We start from the raw sequence: 20,141 nt of genomic DNA, 5'->3' as shown, positions 1-20,141 counted from the left end.
CACAGCTATGGACCCCGTTGGTTTGTAAATTAAGAACTGTATATAGTAAAGTGATGAGTTAAAGTTAGTAAAGGCAGTAAATTACTCTCACATTGATGAGATGCTTCACATTTGTAACTGTGAATCTGAGGGAGCCACACTGAGTATTACACATGTAAACAATGCCTCTTGTATCCTTATTGTACAACAGAGAGCTGCATGTTACCGGCTACTGTTTACAATGAGAGAGGAGCAGAGCATGGCTCTGTGGCAACACACAACACAAGACAGAAGGCTGTCTCACAGGAGCAGAGATGAATGTGAAATGGTACAGCTACAGCTGTGCTTTGTTCACATGTTCCAATATAATAAATCAGTGAGAAGTGCTCAAAATGAAAGTCAGCCTGTCTCTATGACAGAACAAATATTTCCTATGCAACAAGTCTGAACAACACAAGTGGTTAACACTTGCATTGTTGAGTATCTCAAAGTGTTGTGGTGACTATGAAAGGTCAGTGAGATACTTCTTTAACAAACTAGCAATAGTGTTGTAAAGAACGAGCCAGGAGACTGTGCTAGCTTGGTGAAATATAAAGACTGGCAGCATGAGGCTTCAGCCTGGAGGTTTCTCAAAACTCAAAAATGCATCAAACAAATAGCTTTGAAGCTGAGAATTTAAAACATTAAATATCACTGAATGTACCCCGCCTTGTTTGGGGATGCAGAACAAAAATATATATTTTTAAAAAAGTGTTACAAGTAACAGAAAAAAAGCCTCCTTTAACGAATGACACTAAGGACACACGGAAGCTGATAGATTCTTAACACAAAGTTTGATTGAATACTTAAAGAAAATAAAGTTCTGAAACACGTGGAAACCCAACAAGTCACTGGCCACGCTTCCTTTATCTCTCCCACTCCTGCTGCAGGACTTCAGCTATAGGTGAACCCAATTATCCATCAGCTGGTGGAGAGATGAGCTGAGCACCGACCTGTAGAGCACAGGAGAGGGAGAGAGAGACAACAGGACATAACAGTCCTTTGTTTAACAGTACAAACCATGAGTCCGTCTTATTGCTTTTCCTGGTTAAGAATGGCCTTTGGAAATGACTCGAGGCAGACAGGCTACTTGTAGGTCAGCTGCTTGTCAGCTTATTAGTCTGACCTACTGATTTCAAATTCAAGATTTAGAGTTAACATGCACATTCTTACTATGCTCCTCGATCCATCCGTCTTGTGAGGCAGGTCTTATGATTATGTTTTTTTAAATACGTGTTTTTGGGCTTTTCATGCTTTTATTGTAGAGCTAGGACAGTGGATAGAGTTAGAATTCAAGTAGAAAGAGAGAGAGAGAGAGCCAGAGTTTAAATTCCAACCGTCTGCCGTCTGCTTGGAGGACTAGAGCCTCCCTCCATAGGGCTCACGAAACTATCTCTCTCTCTCCACACATTCTGACTCCCTATCCACTGTCCTGTCTCTAAATCAAAGCACAAAGTAAACCTTTAAAAACAAGTGTATCTCAAATCAAATTACATAACAGTGCATTCACAAAGCTTTAATTGAAAAGGACATAAGCTAAAAAAGACTTTCATTATATTTATAATAATGAACCATTATTGCGTTAACTTAAGCATCCAAGCATGACTGGGTTAAAAGCTAATATTAGAAAGAGAGGGAGAAAGAGGGCGTGTACACACGCTCAAACATACACGAAACAGATTTTTATTAGTTCATGTGACATTTATGGCAATAAATGTCACTGTAATAAACTGAGACTAAAGAAGAGGAGAAAAGAGGCAGAATCGAAGGGAGAGTGAAGGACACTGGAGAGACGGAGGGAGAGAGAGAGAAGGCGGGGACAGCTGGGGGGGTAGTGGCGTCTGGCAAGCTCTCTGTGCGGATCTCAAGGTCATATTGATCATTCAACAACATGTCTCGCCCCACCCTGCTATCACACCACAGGCAGGAGAGTTTTTCACATAAAGAAGAGGAGCAGTGGTTTGCATGCACACACTGTACATTTGTAGAATGTGTGTGATTTCTCAGACTCATAAACAATGTTTAGTAGTATAATCATTTGAGGGGGAATATAGTTGTCATTGCTTGAAGAGGCAGAAATCGCTGAACAACCAGAAAGACTCAAAATAGTGCTGAAGCAGTGACTATGCCTTTGTTTCGCTGTAACAGATGTATTAAACAAGCATTATTTATGTAAGCTAGAATATAACATACAAGACTTTTAGGATGAGAAAATGTTCCCAAATATACAAATAATATAATTTAATATATTTAGTCTATACAGCTATACTGTCCAATCTATAATTTGATGTGCGCTCATTTTCCTTTAATTAATCTGTCCAGCTGATTTGCATGAGGATTCTGCATTGAACAGTCCCCTAAATCATACCGGATCATGTTTGATTTGTCCTTGCAGTTTCCCCAGGGATCCATTTCAACCACTTTGGGATTTCTTTTGGACTGAGGCGTGGAAAATTACAGAGTAATTTATACACCAGTATTTCCTTATTGCTCCCTTCTCGCCTTCTGGCCGCATCAATGTGGTTTCCTCCCAAACTGCTGAGAAGGCATGCAGAGGGGGATGGTGTGTTTAATGGTGTGTTTGTACACTGACACACTCTAATCTTATTCATGCCCTATCAGGCTGTACCAGGTGCCACGTCTTAGCATGGCAGTGCAGAATTTCTAAGGAGCAGAGAGGGGAGAAGGGTTGCATGTGTAGCTATCCTCTACCTCCTGCAGCCGACCAAGCCTATCATTGACTTATAGCTGTGCTGATGCACTCACGCATGCACAGCAGTTCAGACAGGTTATAGTCAGAGAGGAATGGAAATGAAGATGTGAATGCTAAAGGAAACACAAATAGAACCGCTTCATTTGAAATTTTGTGGAAATACATGCTCTGAATTTGAGGATACAAAGACGCAGTACTTGTGCATGTTTGAAAGGTCTTATCATCTGCCGAGTCCGACGCAGAAAGGGTGTTTGGATCCTGGATCCTGGACCATTTCCTCTTCTAATCATTACCGTGCTGTGCAAGCACATGTAATATTATTGTTCCTTTAGAAGGAAGGCATTAATGACACTTCATAGGTACTAAATGGTTAACCTTTGTAGAGCAAATACATATCTAAAAATGTTATGTTCCCCACTTACATTATTTGAAAATAATGTAAAAGATGAGTTAACAATGGACCCTTTGTCAAGCCCTGCTTTTAGTAGGAAGTAACCCTTCAACACTGCCCTCTGTCAAGCCACTACTTAGTTACTGTTACTAGGTTAGACAACATCGCTTGCTGCCACCCTCTGTCCCGTCCGAAACTGTTCAAAATGCTGCACCATTAGACAAACTGTCATCTATATTTTATAGATTTGACTATTTTTAAAACTTGATCTTGGCAAAGAAACAAAGATACATTAGTGTGTATGAGGATGACTTGAAACCAATAATAAAAAATTCTCTTTCGGATCATTTAAAAATGTTGAGGGTGGCTAACGTTAGCTGTCCTCCCATGGCTGCTAGCTGTATCATCTCCACTGGTCGACCTCGGACTCCATCAGTGACCATTTCTGGAGCCAGGTGTCTGAAATAACTTTTTAAATGTCTGTGACAGGTCCTTTAAGATACAGAATTATTTACACAATGACAATCACCGCAAGATCACTTTGTGCTCAATGTGACAGGAAAAAACCTGGTGGATTACGATGTGGATATCTTGAGTCGCTCTTGCAGACACCCCAAGTATCTTTTCATGTTTCCAAGTTTAATAATAAAATTAAGTCATTATTTCTTACAATACACTGTAAAGACTTGGCTCGGGCAAAAATGTGTCTAACCAAATGTCGCCCAGCAATGGCTGCTTGGAGAATGGACTCAGTGATTGTACTGCTGATCCCCCAATCACAGAGCCAACGAAGGGTCAATTGACACAACTGCAACTCTGCACCATAAAAAAAATGTTTTGGTGTTAAAGGTCAAAAAGCTAAAGGTTAAGGGGAAATTGCGTACGCTAGCTTGTATTTTTCTGTGATTCCCTAAGCTGTTGTAGCCTCATTCCTGACCTCTATTCCTTTTTATGTTCTCTCCCCTCCTCATCCCTCATTTCTACCTGGCTGTCTCCTGGGAATAGAGCAAAGATGCCGGCATCAGGACTTTGGTTATGCTGGACGAGCAGGGAGGTAAGTCTGCAAGAAGGGAGCGATGCTGAGTGGTTACATAAAGTTAATAAAATGAAGCTACAGTCACATTTAACGAAGCTCATTTAATGCTTCTGTATTTATTTAAAGTCATAAACCACGTTTAAAGCAAATACTAGTAGCACAACAAGGTACATTATTATTTATGTCATTGTTGATAATATGTTTATGGTATGACGTTGTTAATGGATGAATTGTTTCATATGCAGTTGCTTGTTTTCATTTAAATGCATTTGATTCATAAGTTCTTGTTTCCTTTGAGTTTTCTTGTTTGGGTTCTGATTTAACGTGTGCTCTATCTGACTGGTGAAAGGTGCCTTATTTACTTTCAGCTTTCTTTAACCTTTGTTTCCTTTCGCTAACATTTTATTTGTTTTTTGCTTGCCTAACAAATTTTCATTTTGATGCTTTCTTTTCACTTTCATTTGCTAACAAGGGCAACAGAAAGATATTTTAAAAGTGCCAAACTATTAGAAGATTTTTTAATGCCCACCACTGCAGTGCCAAAACCCTACAGCTCAACATCAAGATACATCCAGTTGGGTTTAAGTGTGCCTTCTGTGGCAGCTGAAATCAGGGTGGCTGTTCTCAGATCTGTCTGTGCTTTAATCCCCTTCAGATTTACAGTTTACAGAAAGGTTGGATGTTAAAGGGATTCAAATTTGATGTCATGTTGGTGTCATATCTTACTGACCTTGAATTTGATGTCACCACATGAGCTTATTAATCATTACTATCAGGAATAACACTTTTATAAACACACACTATTATATGCTTTTGCTTACAATATAAGAAGTTTGTTCAACCAACTTGAGATATTTCTTTTGAACAATGTTAGAGGTGTCAATGGCCAGCAAATCTGAGAACAGCTGAACAGGCCCTGGGAGTGTAAGAACACAAGAGGTGGACATGACAAACGATCGGTTGAGCTGGTAGAGACAACATTTTATCACTTTTCTATCAACCCATATGCAGGTTTGTACAATCCCTGGTCAGATGCAGTTCAATAACTGCATGGCCAACAACCCTTAAATAAATAAATATGTGTGAAATGTGCAACATCAACCAGGTAAGACTGGTGATGTGGAACTGTAAAAGAGAACCCATCACTTCTCTAGAGGGGACTCAGCCCTGCAGCTCTCCCATTAGCTGGAAGGCATGTTAACCAATTCGCCAATCCTCAAAGAGAGAGCTTTAATTGCACCAGTGAGATTGTTCACTCAGGGGATGAAAGCTCTAGCCCTTCTGTGACCATCCATTTATCCCCCTTATCCCTAGTGTCCAAAGAGCTATTCTGCACCACAGGATCATCACTCCCAAACCAATTTCAATGGCTCACTGGTCACACAGGCGGCTGTAAGCCGGAGCTGACCTTTGACCCTGCATTATTGATTTTGTGCAAGCAGAAGAGCCTGTAGCTCAATCCTGGAGACGGTTATTATTTGTGCTTTTGGTGAAGTTAAGTATTAAACCTTTAGCATGTGAATCCTTCTAAAATCAGTGCAGCTTGATCAAGCTGTTGCTCCATCTCTCTCTAATAACAGACTTCTAACATGGTTGAATATAATGAATCAGCATAAACGCCAATCAGGGATTTTACAAATCTGAAAAAGACAGTGAACTACTTTTTCCATTTTTAACTGTGCTCACCTTTTCACACGCTGCCTGCACCTTATTTCATTTACTCACAAACAGGAAATGAAAATACTTTGCGCTGCAGAAAAGTCACAGACACACCATCCTCCACATCAGCATGACAAAGGCCCTGATGCTCATAAACCACAATCTAATTATCCTCACAGTCCCTGCAGTTCCTCAAACATTTTGCAAAGCCAGACAAAGCAACGCAGGCAGTTTTTAGCCAAGGAAGCCCATGCTATAACCAGCATCAAATCGAGCAAGGTTATATACCAACACTGGTGTATTTATAACAAAATTATAGTAGGGGTCTCTTAATCTAGACAGATCACGTGATTACGGGCTGTCACAAAAATGAATCACAATATTACAGGTCAATTAAATCACTAATTCAACGGCACGTGAAGTCACCTAACCCCACTTCATGTTTAGACGGAAACAATAGCAATTGCACTGGTAACTAAACTGAATGTAACTTTCTCCTCTTTTGGGAACATTTCGGCTTTCAGTCAAATGAAGAGACAGAACAAGCTCATTTAGACGATTCAATTCATCGAATCTGCACAAAAAGATCACTTAAATAAGGAAACTTCTAACTGAGGTATCAACTTCCAACTTTTACTTTTTTGATTATTTCCTTAAAAACAATGCCATGACAGTCAGTGACAGAGAAACAATCTCATAACAGAACAGTGTGCAAACAGTGCAGCAGACAGCGCCATATGCTGCAATAAAGACACCGTAATAAAGCTACCTAACGACAGGCTTAGTACTGCTGGAACTTCCCATCTCTCTCTCTCTCTCTCTCTCTCTCTCTCTCTCTCTCTCTCTCTCTCTCTCTCTCTCTCTCTCTCTCTCTCTCTCTCTCTCTCTCTCTCTCTGATGCTGATGTGATTCTACTCTCTTGGTTTTGTTGCGTCTGGATAACATGCCTCCCCACACGAAGTCTGTTGGGAAAACAGAGTCACAAGGGAAACTTTAAAACGTGATTTGTATTACACAGCAAAAAAAATAAAAAGCCATTTGCAAATCAGTGCACAAGCATCTCCAATCAGCGGAGACAGTCTCCTAAACTGAGCAGTTTACAAATCTGTGCACTCGGCAATCTGTGAAGCATGTCAGCTCTCTCTGTGTAAGGCTAAATACACCTGTCAGGTGTTCTGATGGTCGTCTGTCAGGCTCTGAAAGGATTGGACATATGCTGTTGCATCTCAGTGTTCTTCCAGTTTTTTTGGTGCATGTCCAATAGTAAATAGTTTTCCCCGATTCTCGCCTTCCGATAATCTTAAGGACGCCTTGATCATCGTAAAATATCTTATAATCTTATAAGATCATCCTGCCGTGTGTGGTGTGTTCAGACTGCTCTCGTCTGGAACGCTCCGATCTCAAATCAGGGCTATTCAACATGTTTGATTGTTTTGGCCTGATTTCTCATCATGTGTGGCGTTTCCCCCCGAGGGGAAAACGAGCACATGCCTGTTGACTGTGACGCAAAGCCAATCAGAAAGCGAGGTGACGTAGTGGCGAGGAATCGCCTGGAGCACGTGGGGAATCCCAAAATCAAAAGGCGTTTGATCTCGAGAGGTTTTGCTACACTGTACGACCAAAAACAGTGAAACCTCAGATTATTTATTGCCAAGTGTGTGCTCTCTAAATTTTGAGAAATCAGCCGACAATTTTAAAATCCTGCCCTGTGAACCGGGCATTAGTCGAGCTGAGCCTCAGGACCATCTGGCTGAAGGGACTCTTCTTAACGTTCTCCTGTGTCCTTATCCCCAGTACTCACAGCTAATGTCGTGATTTCATACTCTATTTGAAGGATATTACACACAATACCACCTTACGCTTTTCTCTCTCCCTCACCTTTTCATCACCTTATGTATTCTAAAGCCAAATCGTACTGTACAGGTTTTAAATGAACACACTGTTGTTCTAGATAAAAGGCTAAATAGGAGGTGACTGCGGATAACTGTGGCGGTGCATTGTTTCAGCATCAGCCGCTGTCCACTGTCTGCAGCCCTGCTTGCACACTATTCAGTGGTGAGATGTTCATGTCTGTAACTGATTGTCATGGCGATGTTGTTAAGATAAATGTACTTTTCTGAAGTTAAAATCAAAATAATCTTGCTGGCCGAAACATTTTTCCTTCCTCCAAGGCAGCCCATGAACCTCACTTAGCGAAGTGGCTAACCACTATCGTGGCTCTCTAAGAAGGTTTGTTGTAGTTTCTTTTCGAGCATACAGATGTGAAATACTTCTTCTCATCTGATTTCCAGCCGGTAATTTAAAAAAAATGTATTTCCAAAAAATGTGTGCAAACTTTATAAATTATCCAATCAAATCAATGCACTCAAGAGAAACTTTAGTTTGGTCTTAACTCCAATTCTGATGCACAATGCACGTACATAATTGAGTATAAGTCTGACTCACTTACTGCTCATCATAACTCATATTTTTGTCAGTCAATGAAATTCATTCCACTACTGTCATCCCTTTGTCCTGACCAGAGCAACTCGATCGTGTTGAAGATGGCATGAACCATATCAACCAAGACATGAAGGAAGCCGAGAAAAATTTAAAAGATTTAGGGAAATGCTGTGGGCTTTTCATATGTCCATGTAACAAGTAGGTACTGACAACGTGCCCCAAAGGTTCTTTACATATGTGGTGGCGTCCAGTTTTTCCTCTTTTTTTTTCTTTTTTGTTTTAATTTCTTTCGTCACAGTGTCTGAAGTTGTTGTCTTCTCTCCTTTGTCCTTTCTTTTTCTCTCTCTTCTTCTCCTCCTCTTTCTTCTTCTCTCTCTTCGTGCTTCGTTCTGTGGGGGATAAATGACTTGTGTTTAATCAGAGCAACTGGAGCGCATCGAGGAGGGAATGGACCAAATCAATAAGGACATGAAGGATGCAGAAAAGAATTTGAACGATCTAGGGAAATTCTGTGGTCTTTGCTCCTGTCCATGTAACAAGTAGGTGCTGCTTGCCTGCCTGCCTGCCTGCCATTCAAAATAAGAGTAAATATCTGAGGAATCAAAGAGTAATGGAGGTAGAAGTGACATCACGATGGCCATCAGCCAATAGTCCGCTCTGCTCCAGTTTCAAATAAGCTTAGACTACCCTTCAATTGCTTTACCAGGTGGACACAGGAGGCCATGATTCTAGTTTCAAAGCTCACGCACAAAACACGACATACACACTCAAAATTGAGCTGAAATTTAGATTATCGTTATGATACTGCAACTGCTGAGTTGGCTTTGTTTCTTTAAAGTAGGCTATTTAAAGTGCTAATAAAGTGTTACATTTATGAGAATACATCAGATGAAGGTTGATAATTTAGCTTGAAAAGTTCAATCAAGCACTTATCAAGCTAGACTAATTAGCTCCCCCTCAAAAAACGTGCTAGCATTTCAAGCTAGTTTGTCAATGTTAGCACTGATCCCACCAAACATTGCTTACTTACATTAGCTCGTTTTACTTTCGTGTGTCCAAACTTAGCATGGGACAAGTTTGTTAAAACTCCCAGATGTTCAAAGCCCGCTAACTAAGCTAGCCGAGCATCTGGTGCTCCGTGTGACTTTTGGAATGGCCCAATATTAGCCTACACTGTTATTTTACCCAAAGAAGTACTGACGTTATCTGTCAGAGGCAAAGGTTTATTCCCCACCAGCAGAACATTTATGGTTCCATTACTGCTGTACAAAAAACAATATACTATCTTTTTGGTATCTATGATATTTACACAACATTGAGATGAGATTCTTTAATCAATAAACTAATTTAAATTTCAGCTCAAATGTAATGCAAACTCAGACGATGCAAACACATACTGCTAAAAACTGCGGGCGCATGCAGCAGCCTCGGGTTCTTCTAGATGTTCTCCCCTGGTTTAGCCCCCTGACATACATGGTATCACAATTCACGGCTCTTCAGACATACTTTTCTCTTTGCTGCTGCTGCTTTTGCACAGTCCAACCAGACATGTGCATATAGATTGGCAAGACTCAAATCCTATAAAGCCGTCCTCAAAACGTCCCGTCCTTCACATTAGCTCTTCTTCACTTATGAGAGGCCATGGTTCATCTATAAGTGCCTCTCTTACTACTCATCTGACAAGTGCCACTCTGCAAGTGCCATATTCTTTGAGCTGCCACTTCCACCAAAGACCTTTATAAGGGGAGTCTAATACAGTGCATGCAGCTGCAGCCTTTGTAGAAGTCTAACTTCTACAATAAATACTGATCCAGGAATTGAACGAACTCTTTAATTTTAAATGCAAATGGCCCTCCCAAGATTAAAATCAGTTAACATAAAGAGCAGGGCTGTGGTTCCTGAAGCATCTTGGTACTCTAGATCATTTTATATTTTGACTCTTGCTGGACATTTGGTGACCTTGGTACCAATGTGTTTCAGGTCAGCCTGGTCCAGAACTGTTTGACACTTCTCCTCATCTGCATGATCTCTAACCACACCGCTCTAACATGTCTTAGTAGATCATCACCTCTCAGCAGGATACGAGACCTTTCTGTTTCCCCCCTCAGCACTCTCCCCCACCATTTTGAACCAGAAAGTGCCAATGATATGGAATGACTGGCGAGCATGACCCTTTGAATGCTCATGCATGCATGAAAATGCAACTCACAACAGGATTGCTACGTATGATGATGCTGATATTAACACTGACGGTTATATTGATGATGTTAATAGTGATGATTAACGAATTTGTTTTTTTAGTGTGTTTTTACCACAAGCAGTTCAGAGCCTGTGATTTTTTTTCTTTTTCTGGTAAAATGGGATTAAAGAGGAGCAAGTCATTTCTTAAAGCTTTAATGTCTGATAACAAAACAGACACTTAAAACAAAAGAAAACAAGGAAGAAGAGGTGTTCATTGTGGTAAAAGAAAGGCAGTGACCACATTAGGAGATCCAAAATGACACAGTGTGACACGTTCAAAGCAAAAAGGATAAAAAACATTCCCGGGAGCTGAAATCTAGGTTAAGACACGAGCGCAGCGAGATATTTTCAGTGCTTGTCGACATGTTAGTTCTGTCAAATTGGTACATCAAGGCACTGCGCATGTACTGCGTGGTACCCTTGTCTTTACATGGCTCTGCGTGGTGGTCCAGCCCACTGCTGCCTTGTTTTCACTTTGCTTCTGCTGTAGTTTCTCTGCAGTGCCACCTCTCCTGCAGAGCGCTGTGCTAAATTCCCTTTTATCTGGCACTGGCTGTTTCAACATTACTGTTCGCTAAGCTGCCTCTCCCGGGGGGAACTCACTCACATGTAGGTCAGCCATATCAGATAGTGGCATGAGAGCCTGCTGGGAAGTTGAGTCAAAGTGAACGCACACGTAGATGGATGCTAGAAAGACAAAGGACGTATTTCTCTTCCCCGCTCATACAGTGACACTTAATGCCATCACATAAAGTAGAAAATTTTTTTATAATCCTTTCAGCATGCTCTCTGTGTGTCAGAATTAGCTGACTGAAGTTTTACAGCTTTTGGATTCTGCCAGTCTTTATGCCACTGCTAGAGGTCGGCAATACTCATGATATCATCTTATTTCGGCATCAAAGCTGATGAGATAAGAGCATTTTATCCATTCTGAGACTGCAAAGACGAACAGACAAATGAGGGGAAAGTGATGGGAGAGGAGAGGATGTACAATAAAAACCAATATGAATGGTACGAAAAAGCTGAGAATGGAAATAAACGATGGAGAAAAAGGACAGACTCAGACAAGGGTATACATAAATGTTTACCACATCGGTGTGTGTCAGCAGGGACAGAGAGCCAAGCATAGCCTTGCCTCAATCCATTTCTATTAATAAAGCCGAGTAGGAGGCTGAGCAATCGCCATCCCTGATACAGCTAAAATACATCCGCACAGCACTCCTTGGTTATACAAAAACAACAACAGACGCTTTAATGTAAGAAATGGCTGGATGTTGTTAAATTAATAATTAGATAAACTTATTATTAAAATGCTAGCCAACCATGTGAAGTGCCTTAAATCATTGAGACACAAATACAATGAAAGCATAACTAAGATGAAATAAAAGGAGACATTTGATCTGATAGCTTCTGTCCTGACTCTGATGTTAAATCTTCAGGTCAAACTGAGGTGACATATTGGACAGCCCTCAGCGCTGATGTGGTTTCCTTTTTGTTCTTAGCTTTATTATTTATTAAGAGGGAAGCAGATACAGATGAGCCCACGCAATGTGTCGGTGTCAAAAGTCTGAACACACTCCTCACTCCTCAGCATCACTGATACCAGACATCGCGGACTGTCCAGGATTCTGTGCCTGGATTTTATGGCGTTGATATTCAAAGAACACAAAGCAAGGGTGGGGTCAGAGGTGTGGGTGTTAAAACAGGTGTTATTCTCTGTAAGCTCACTCCAGTTTCTTGTTTTTGTTTTGTTTCCTTTTGTCATTTGGCAGTTTGTTCTCCACGTTGACCGTCGTCCCTCCTAACAATGTTTCAGTCCTGTACACTCTATGTTTGGTGTGTCTGCACAAAAGCTCGTCTCTTCTCTGTTTTCTGTCACACTGGGACATCTTAACTGTGGGAGTGGGATAGAGTTTATCATAGTCACCACACAAAGACATCAGGAGGATACTTTAAAGAGTATAAAGGGGGTACTCCCCCTTTCAGAGTCTTAATGCATGCATAGATTTAGAAACATATGTGACTTGTGCCTGATTCTGAGTAGTATGTTATATGATATATAACATAACACACATTGTTATTGTGTAACAACAGAATGACTCCTAACTTACCAAACCCAGTCTACCAAATCAGTCTGTGCCTGCTATGCTTTGCTTGACTTAGTCTAGTCCCCACCATATATTTATGTGCTGGATGCATGAAGCCAAACAACACCTTTGTGTCAGCTGGTCACGTCACGTCACTTACTGTACCTCCAATCCAAGGCTCTCTTTGTAGACTTGACTAATGGGAAGCCAGCCTGGTTGAGGTAAATCATGAAACGTTCAGTCGCCTGTTGAGTAAGTTTCCTCTTCATCCTCACCCCCCGCTGTCGATGGCCAGGATGAAGAGCGGAGCCAGCAAGGCCTGGGGGAACAACCAAGATGGCGTGGTGGCCAGCCAGCCCGCCCGTGTTGTCGATGAGCGCGAACAGATGGCCATCAGTGGAGGCTTCATCCGCAGGTATGAAAAGCTTAAGGTTTCTGCATCAAGACGCTCAGAGGTAAAAATGGAGTTGTGAGATAGGAGGTGATGTTAAAGCATGCACAGATGGACAGAAAGGGATTTATGAATGCAGACCAGAGGAATATAAGTGTACATGTGGAAACGGTGCAGACGTGTTGTGGTGAGAGAGAGTCATAAAGGGACACACAAAGGAGAAAGTAAAGAGGAGGTTGGTTAACCTTGGCTGAAGGACGTAGATCCAATCTGTATCCCCTAAACTGTGATGATGACTATGTCTGTAGTTCCTCTTAAAACATTCAAACAGCATCATTTCTCCTTGTCAGAGAAGATTGAGAAGAAGCTAAACCCAGCTGAACCCACACCAAGTCATCAGTCTTATTCTGAGAGGATAATAAAGAATCATTGAAATGTCATAATTGGGTGTGTTCCCAGCTTGAGTCAAACAAAACTATCGGTCAGGATAGGAAAACATTGAACCCTAATTTGTGTCATGCTTCTCTCCAGGAGATCGATCTCTACACATTTGAGTACGTAACTTCTTATTTTTCCAATCCTAACATTGTGTTTAAATAAATAATCTGTTACACACCAACATCATTCATAAAACCTTTAACATCACACTCAGCTTCACTGTTTACTTCATTTTATCGAATGTGACAAAGTTATCAGAGAACAGCATTAAGTTCAAGTCCCACCTTGATGGTAGTAATACCTCACAGTGCTGTAAGCATGCCTGTATAACGTGTTGAAATAATTCACAAATGGAATCTAGAAAAAATATCTTTACATAAAACAAACTGCACAGCTAAACGTCTGCTGGGTTTCTAAAGGAAAATGTAGCTGAAGTTCAGTGAAAATAAGGAGAGGCAGAAAGGAGGTCAAGAGTGTAATTCATTCCATGGCTCTTATTTCTTTGTCTCAGTATTAGTCTTCACTGACGCGAGGGTGACAAGCTGGATTTAGTCTCATCTCGGGCTGTCTGCATTTAACTAGTACATCACGATTAATTAAGGTCTGAAATTAATGTTTTCATTTTTTGGCATGTTATTTTGTCCCCTTAGGCCTACCATAGATAAGCCTCCTCAATATCTTCATGTCGTCATAGTGATGGAAAACCACAACACTGCTGCTTCTTTGAATGTCTCATGTCACTTAAAAAAACTCTCAGACCGCTCAGATGATGAGTCCAAAGTAATATCCACCTTTATGACCTTTTTACCGTTCCTTTAAGCTGTTTGACTTTAATGTTCTGTGGCTAAGTGATCTACAAGAAAATCTGTACTTTATTTCAAAATAAAAGCAGGTTTGAATTTAAACAGGAAGTAACTTAATCTCAGTTTAACACAGCGCAACACTATAAATATATGTTGCGTTTTTTTTCTTTTATTGAAAATAATGAGATTTAAAACAATAATCACCATTGACTGTTTAAAGTAAGCGATTAATCGAGAGTTTTACTAAAGTAATTTTTTGACTTCTTTAATCTCAACAGATTTACACAAGTGAATGTACCGGGAGCAACAACCTGCTAGAGCCTTTATGTCATAAATTAATTCATCTAATTTGAATTGAATTTATCTTACAGTACATAGTGCAACAGGTTAACAAACCTTATTATACATCATTATTTGGTGCTAAGTGTCATTTTGAAACAATCAAACTCAGGTTTTCTCTTTTTGAGTTTACACAGTAATAAGGGACGAGATTCATCTTGTAATATATTCTTTAATATATTCCATATTCTTTCTAGAGAACACAAATGCTTTTCAGAGGTCATTTTGCTCTTTTCATTGAACCGGGCCAGTTCTGAAAATGGGGAGATATCCTGCTGAATGTTAAAGTTAGCACAGACTCATCATTAGTGTTTTGAAAAGTTTGTAGCTGGAAAATAGGATGTAAATGAACACTGTGCTGAGGGTCTTCATAGTGTCCAGATGCCTCGTCCGAGGTCAGACCCAGACACAGAGATACCAGAGGGGAAATATGGAAGAGACGGTCACAGAGGGAGCAGGTATCACCTGGTCAAAGTGGCAACATGCGGAGCGTGGCCTGGTGTTTATGAAAGCATTTAGATCTGACCTTGTGTGTTTGTGTGTATTTAGGGTAACAGATGATGCTCGGGAAAATGAGATGGACGAGAACCTGGAGCAGGTGGGCGGCATCATTGGTAACCTGCGCCACATGGCTCTGGACATGGGCAACGAGATCGACACCCAGAATCGCCAGATCGACAGGATCATGGAGAAGGTATGGAACATGATGACCAATATTTATTTAAATTATATATATATAAAGTATTCATATCCCATCATGCAGCAATTGTCTTACTGAGTTCCTTCTTTTAAGACATTGCTAGTCTTTATATTAGATATGATTTTATTGGGGGCGTTTATGCCTTTATTGTAGAGATCGGACAGTGGCAGTGTAGAGTGATAGTTTTGATAGTTGGCTGTGTTTGCAGTTCGCAGCCAGTGAGGTGGTGCCCTCATTGCACCAACTCTGTCTCTTTAATTACTGCCTTCCAGTGATAATAAAATGATCTTCAGAGTACATTTTAACGTCTCAAATTTGAGTAAAAACATCATGATATCTAATAACCAGGCTTTAAAAAGAAGTTGGCTGTGGAGATATACAAGGCGTTTGAATTCAGATATATACTGTTGGAGGTAAAAGGCCTACTTTAATGTCGACGACAGCTTTGTGTAACTGGGGTCAAATGTAACCTAAACCCCAAACAAGCTGACGTCCTCCTCCTGCTTCTCTCTCCTCTTCACCTCCACACAGGCTGATTCCAACAAGACCAGGATTGATGAGGCCAACCAGCGCGCCACAAAGATGCTGGGCAGTGGCTAAGCGCGCTACATTTCAGAGCGTGGGCTTTCCGCGCCGCACGTGGTCAGGCGCTGACATGCTTTCATCATGGTATTGACCTTCTAGGTTTGCACACATGCACATATCACCTCCCCCTCCCCATTGTAAATGTTGTTCTGTGTGTCGTTTGTCGAGCTTTTTCAAGATGATTGTCCTCCTAAAAAGATGATTTCTTATACTCCGTATATCATTCTTTCCAAAGGTTGTATATAGTGCTGACTTGATGGCTCTCTAGCTCACCTGTGAAGTTTTTATTCTCTTTATCAATATATATATATATCATATATAATAACACATCTATCATATATAATATATATATATATATATATTTAAAAGTACACTGCTCTGGATGACAAGTATATACAAGGAATGCTATACAAGCTGTTTGTTTTATTCCTTTTCCTTTTCAGTATCTCAGTATCGTCTTAGTAAAACTGTGCCATTCCATTTAGGCTACTGTCATGCTCCTTTTTTTGGTGTTGTTACGACAAAAGGGAGGAGACAGATGGAAACACAGGAGTAAAGATTTACTGAGCAGCGATACAGATGAAAGGGAAGGCAAAGAGCACTTACAATCAAAAAGGCAGTCGTTGGTACATTTTTTTCTTCATTGCAATCATCCTGAGTTACTGATAGACAATGTGCAACTAGACTCTCTCTGTAGCTGTATTAGACATTGCATTCCAAGTGATGTGAATTGTGCGTTCTCTGCATGACAAATGGTAGATTTTAGTCTTATAAATAAAACCTGTCTGAAAAATATATATAAAAAATGATAACATGGCAGTAGCGAATTGACAAACGCATGCTCAGTATTAGGACACAGTTGATCGTTCCATACTCCTGCAAGTTTGCAATAGTGCCACTCTTTTTGTCTCGATATATTTACCGACTGTGACCATCTCGTTGTAAAATAATGCAAAAGGGATCAAAAAAAGTGAGTTCAAGATGAAAAATTAAGAGGACTTGGGGTTGTATTGCAAAAAAAGACCTGTTTTTCTAAATGATTATGCAGTTAAATGATGATGATGATGTTGACTCTGTGCTGAAAGATGAGGACTGGTTGTGTACTGTATCATAGGTTTTGGATGCTCTAAAAAAAGAAATAAAAATAAAGGTTTGCAATGTAAAGCAAAGACGCATATTTCTGAGAGACCTTACTTTTATAAGAAGACTGTATCTGTAAGTTTATTCTCCCCGTGTGGTTTGTTATTGGTAAAATAATGATCGTATAAAAATAACAGTAACTGTACTCTGAAACAAAAAATACATTCAAAAGGGTTTTTTTGTTGCTTCTGTACTTTAGAGCTATGCACACCAAATCGCCAAAATGCCGAGTAGTTAGAGAAAGGTGATTCAATACCTAAAACCTGAATGACACAATAGGTTCAACCGTGAGATTGATGTCCTCAACGCATGTAATATTAAAGACTCCCTCTCTGTATCCTGTCAGTGTGTGAAGTGGTGGACATTTTGTAGCTAGCTGAATTGATTAAAAGTAATAAACCCTAGTCTCATCCGTGTCTGTCTTTATTGCTCCTGTGAGAGGAGAGGCTTTTTGAATCTCTCACTAATGTTGTAGACGTGCACATGTAGGCAGTCCACCTTTATGTTGTTTCCTCTTAATTACTGATAACATGCATCCTCTTCAGGCACAGAGCAATCACTGCTTAAACATAAAAAGTATGATTAATACACCGCTGGACAACAGGATAGAGGAAGAGTTTTAGATGAATGTGGTAGAGTTTGTAGTCAAGACCACACTAACCGAGAACAAGTAATCCCAGAGACCAGAGTGCTCCGAGACCGAGACAGCACCATCATGAATATCAATGAAAAATCATCATCTTGTCCAGGGGGGGTCTCTCTCACTTTTACCGTAACACCGGGAAGGTTGCATCCGTACTTGAGGGATAAAAATGAAACTATGAGTGACTTGAAGTTATTTGTTCAAAAAACAGTATTCCTCATTACAGGCCGACATGAGACAGATGTTTTTAAACAAGATGTTATTGTTGAGGACGAAACATTTTTACTCTGTTTGGCTCTACGTCCTCACAAGTGAAGTTAAAGTGACTGAATGAAGAACAATTCAAATAGAAATCTCTCGCTTCAAATGTGTCCTTTCAGTGTATTAGCCCAAAGAAAGTCCAAAAACATTCCTGCACGAGTGAAAAATATTGCAGAACACAAGAACAATTCCTTCTCTTATAATCACTTTATAATCACAGGAAAGTGAAGAAGAGGAGGATGAATGGAGGTTATCATGTAACCTCTTGTGACAGTAAAAAAAAAAAAGGGGGGGGGAAGAAATCCCAACATGTGAACTGGTAAGGTGCTAAATATGTACTAGTTAACTATTAACATGTATTTTGTGTCTAGTGAGCCTGAGCAGGACAGCTAATGGGTTTTAATAAAAAAGAAACCGAAGTGATCAGAGGGGATGAGAGGAGAACTAAGAGGGAGAGAGATAAAAGTCTCATAATGGCCTTAATTTAAATGTTGCTGTGCTCGTCTAATAATGGATCATTGATTCTGGTATCAGGTTTCTACAGAGTCTCAAACCTCCTCTGGTGCTTGTTTCATGTTATATTCTGACCGAAGCTCAGCACAGATGTTTCATTTAGAGCACAGGGGACTGTTTGAAAAAGGGGGATAATATGTCCTCTTTAGGGTTAAACATTTCAGTTCTAAGTATCCTGGATCATAAATACATATCTGTCAATCGACTTGGAAATCAATTCTTATTTCAGCAAGTCATAAATATTTTGGTCGTGAAAAGATCATTACATTCATCAGGGGGCGCATTCACCACTCGCCAAGATGGCGGCCACATTGACATATTGCTCGTGTTAACAGTAGCTGCCCAGGCAAAATCTACTCGTCCTGTATCTGTGGCTGATATCTGAGTAACAGACAGTAGGCTATGCTTTATTGCTTGCTAACATTAAAACTAAACCAAATCTAACAATAAAGGATGTGGCAAACAATAAAAATATACATTAAATGTTGACTTGAGCTTGTACATCACTTTTCTGGTCTCCTCACTGCAGGTCACATTCACACACTGATGGCAGATGTGAAGTATCCATCACTATTAACTTATCCATTCATACAAATCAAACGACCCGACGTGCAGCAGCAGCGGATTGAACTCCTCGCACTCCGGATGACAGACGGCCACTGACCCACAGACGCCTCATTAAATGAGTATGTGAGAACAAATGTAAATTAAATGAACTGCAGTTTGTGAGATGATCTGGCCGATGTCCAGGGTGCTTGTTTGTGGAGAGCAAGCTGCAGGAATCAGAACACAAAAGCTTTATGAAAAAACAACAGCTGCAAAATGTCCTTTTAAACAACCGCTGATTGTTGACTCTGTAGCAGCTTTTGCTTGCTGTGTCTTCATCAGATACTCTTGCATGTCTTTCTGCAGGTTAGTGCTCCATTAAAGAGATAATCTGCAGCCTGTTCAATGCATTCACTACGGTATGTGAGAGAAACAGACACCCTTTTACTGAAGTGAGGGAGTCCAAATGTAACTACCTGAGGCGTTCTGGCTACACTGACAGAGGATGAAAGAACACCAGGATCATTAGCCAGTCCAAACAATATGAAGGGGAGTTTGCTCGGACATGCTGAGAATCTTCTAGACCGTTTGTGTTGATGCAATAGTCTCTTTACAGACTCTTTTCAGGTCAATTTGTGATGTTTAGTTTCAAAAGATGGAGTCGTGGTTGAGAGGATCAAGTTCAGACGAAGCATCAGTTAAAACAAATGCTGCAGTACGGCTTAGTAGTTCGATGACTCTCTGTCTCTCTGTCTCTCTCTTTCTCTCTCTCTCTGTCTCTCTCTCTCTCTCTCTCTCTCTCTCTCTCGCTCGCTCTGTGCTTCATCCATAATTCAACAGAAGAACAAAAACACCCTTGAAGGAGACTAGAGGATGGCTCAGGAACATTGTGGAGCCTTCATGGTTTTGAGTGACTGTAATGCATTCTGCCTCATCATCATCATATCACATTGGCTTAGATGGTTGTAAAGACTTTGTACATCTAATTCCCTCCAAGTCTTTTAAGGCTTCACAGTCCGGCTCATAGACTGCAACAAAGAAGAAAGATGAGCTGAGCTGAATATTTTTGACCTAGATGTATTATACAAAAATAATGTAGATAATGCGTCATCACTATAGCTCAGGGCACGTGTGAATGTGTAGAAGATATGTCTTTGTCAAGTGATGGATTGTTCATATCAGAACCAGAGAACCA

General features: G+C 40.4%; 1 protein-coding gene across 1 annotated transcript in view; it reads left to right on the top strand.

Moving 5' to 3' along the window:
- Positions 1–17,387, top strand: part of snap25a (synaptosome associated protein 25a) — a 37,904-nt gene extending 20,517 nt beyond the window's left edge. Inside the window, exons 4-8 of the mRNA XM_079353456.1 lie at positions 4,128–4,176; positions 8,681–8,798; positions 12,883–13,002; positions 15,108–15,252; positions 15,790–17,387. Of these exons, the coding sequence (XP_079209582.1) occupies positions 4,128–4,176; positions 8,681–8,798; positions 12,883–13,002; positions 15,108–15,252; positions 15,790–15,858 (501 nt within the window). The 3' untranslated portion in view covers positions 15,859–17,387. The remainder of the gene's footprint in view (positions 1–4,127; positions 4,177–8,680; positions 8,799–12,882; positions 13,003–15,107; positions 15,253–15,789) is intronic.
- The last annotated feature ends 2,754 nt before the right edge of the window (positions 17,388–20,141 follow it).

The sequence above is a fragment of the Symphodus melops genome (genome assembly GCF_947650265.1).
Source record: "Symphodus melops genome assembly, chromosome: 1".
Lineage (NCBI taxonomy): Eukaryota > Metazoa > Chordata > Actinopteri > Labriformes > Labridae > Symphodus > Symphodus melops.
This window is presented reverse-complemented; position numbering and strand designations above follow the sequence as displayed.